Source organism: Galeopterus variegatus, unplaced genomic scaffold (assembly GCF_000696425.1).
Source record: "Galeopterus variegatus unplaced genomic scaffold, G_variegatus-3.0.2 Scaffold1418, whole genome shotgun sequence".
Lineage (NCBI taxonomy): Eukaryota > Metazoa > Chordata > Mammalia > Dermoptera > Cynocephalidae > Galeopterus > Galeopterus variegatus.
This window is the reverse complement of record NW_007727529.1, coordinates 515,984-517,843: the sequence shown is the minus strand read 5'-3', so window position 1 is coordinate 517,843 and position 1,860 is coordinate 515,984. Positions and strand designations below refer to the sequence as shown.

General features: G+C 30.1%; 1 protein-coding gene across 1 annotated transcript in view; it reads right to left on the bottom strand.

Annotated features, from left to right (window-relative positions):
* FREM2 (FRAS1 related extracellular matrix protein 2) overlaps nt 1-1,860 on the bottom strand; it is a 230,825-nt gene that overhangs the window by 30,984 nt on the left and 197,981 nt on the right. The window contains exon 12 of the mRNA XM_008576888.1: nt 110-240. Coding sequence (XP_008575110.1) covers nt 110-240 — 131 coding nt within the window. The remainder of the gene's footprint in view (nt 1-109; nt 241-1,860) is intronic.

Genomic DNA, 1,860 nt, shown 5'->3' with positions numbered 1-1,860 from the left:
GCTTGTACAAAGTATCATTACTTCATTGTACATGACGTCATTGCTTATATATATGCATTTTCTTGGATAAAATGCTGGCCATAAATTTATATACATATGTATTACTCACCTGCGTTTCTGCTATCATATTTTCATCAGGTTTTAGGTGAACAGTGAAGGCCTCTCTCATTTCTCTTACCCCATCGAAAATTACTTCAATTTCAACAATGTGCTGGGTTTCTCCTTCTTTAAACTCAATTTCTACAAATGCAAAATCCCAGATTTAAATCTTTTGCATATGAATATTAGAAGTTTTTGTCAAGCTTTTCTGACTATAGTCTACTTTTTACATTGTGGCCCCGTTTATTTGTGTCTGTGTGCACATATGTATGTCAAACGAAATCAAAAGTTTAGCAAACGCCAATTATTATTACCATATGTGATGCACTCTAACATTTTCTAGCCTATTCTTTTTGATTTTAAAAAAGACTCTAATTATGAGATATTGATTTGTTGGCCCACAGTTTTAGAAAATGCTAAGTTATGGTACAGACAATTAGTAGTTCTAATACGGGGAATGAATAATTCTAATATTGAGAAATAACCAGACAAACTCACTTCTTATTCCCCAGAATTTCTAAACCAATAGGACCCAACTCAGGTGAATGCAATCACAGGTATAATGAAGTGTGAATAGTATTTACACTGTGTATAAATGTACATAAAATTGTTGAGTTTTTAAGNTGGAGGTGGAAAGGGGGAAGGAGAGGAGGTTAGAGAGAAACTGGTTAATCTATACAAAGAATGGTTATGTTTTGCAATAATGAATATGCTGATTATCCTGATTTGATTATCACATATTGTACACAAATACTGATAGTCAACTCTGTACCCCACAAACATGTATAATTATGTTTCAATAAAAATATAAAAAATGAATTATTATTTTCTGATAGGACACTTGCTAGATGATAGCTAGTTGTTTTCTCAATCACATTTGTTTTGATCTGTCATTTTAGACTTTCTTAGCACAAAACTTTTAACTTTTATTCCATATTTAATTTTTTTTTCTGTTTATTTGCAAAAGACTTTCTTCCGTTTGGACCATAAAAGAAGAAATTAGAACATGTTTCAGAAAAAAATTCTTAAAATTTTTATTATAAACATTATAAACTACATGTTGACATTTATAGAATAAAAGAGACACAGATTGAGTTTAATATTATTTAACGTTTTTTGGACTTCATATGTCAGTTTACTACATAGCTATGATTTTGTTTGTTTTAGTAAAAATAATTGCTTTATTTCCAAGAAAAAACAATTTGTTAAAGGTCATATTGTCACTGTTTAGAAGGTTTTTCTTTCATGTAAATTCTGCTCATTATAGAAAGACATACTTTAGATTTTCTAATTCAGTAACTAATCATTTTTGCTTTCTCTTCTTTTGAGTTCTATGTGATTTATTTTAAATAAATTATCTTTCTTTACATAGAGAATAATCTAAGGATAACTTTGAAGCTCTACAGTGGTTTATCAAATTTTTACCATATATGCAAAGAAAATACAAGCTCCTTTGTAGAAGATGGTATTTTTTCCCTATTGCCTCATTAACTGTGTAATTGATTCAGTAAATTTTCTTTGCAAGTTTCAAGATCAAGATGAATGTCTGAAGTGCTATGATCATAAAGACCTAACAATTGCTGGTAATGAGAGGTAGGAAAGTAGATAAATAGAACACTAAATAATTCACAAACTTAATTTAGGACATGAATTTATGTGTATTCTGTCAGCAAATAATTCAGAGAGAGAGTGAGAGAGTGAGAGTGAGAGAAAGAGAGAGAGAGAGAGAGAGAGAGAGAGAGAGAGAGAGAGAGAGAGAGA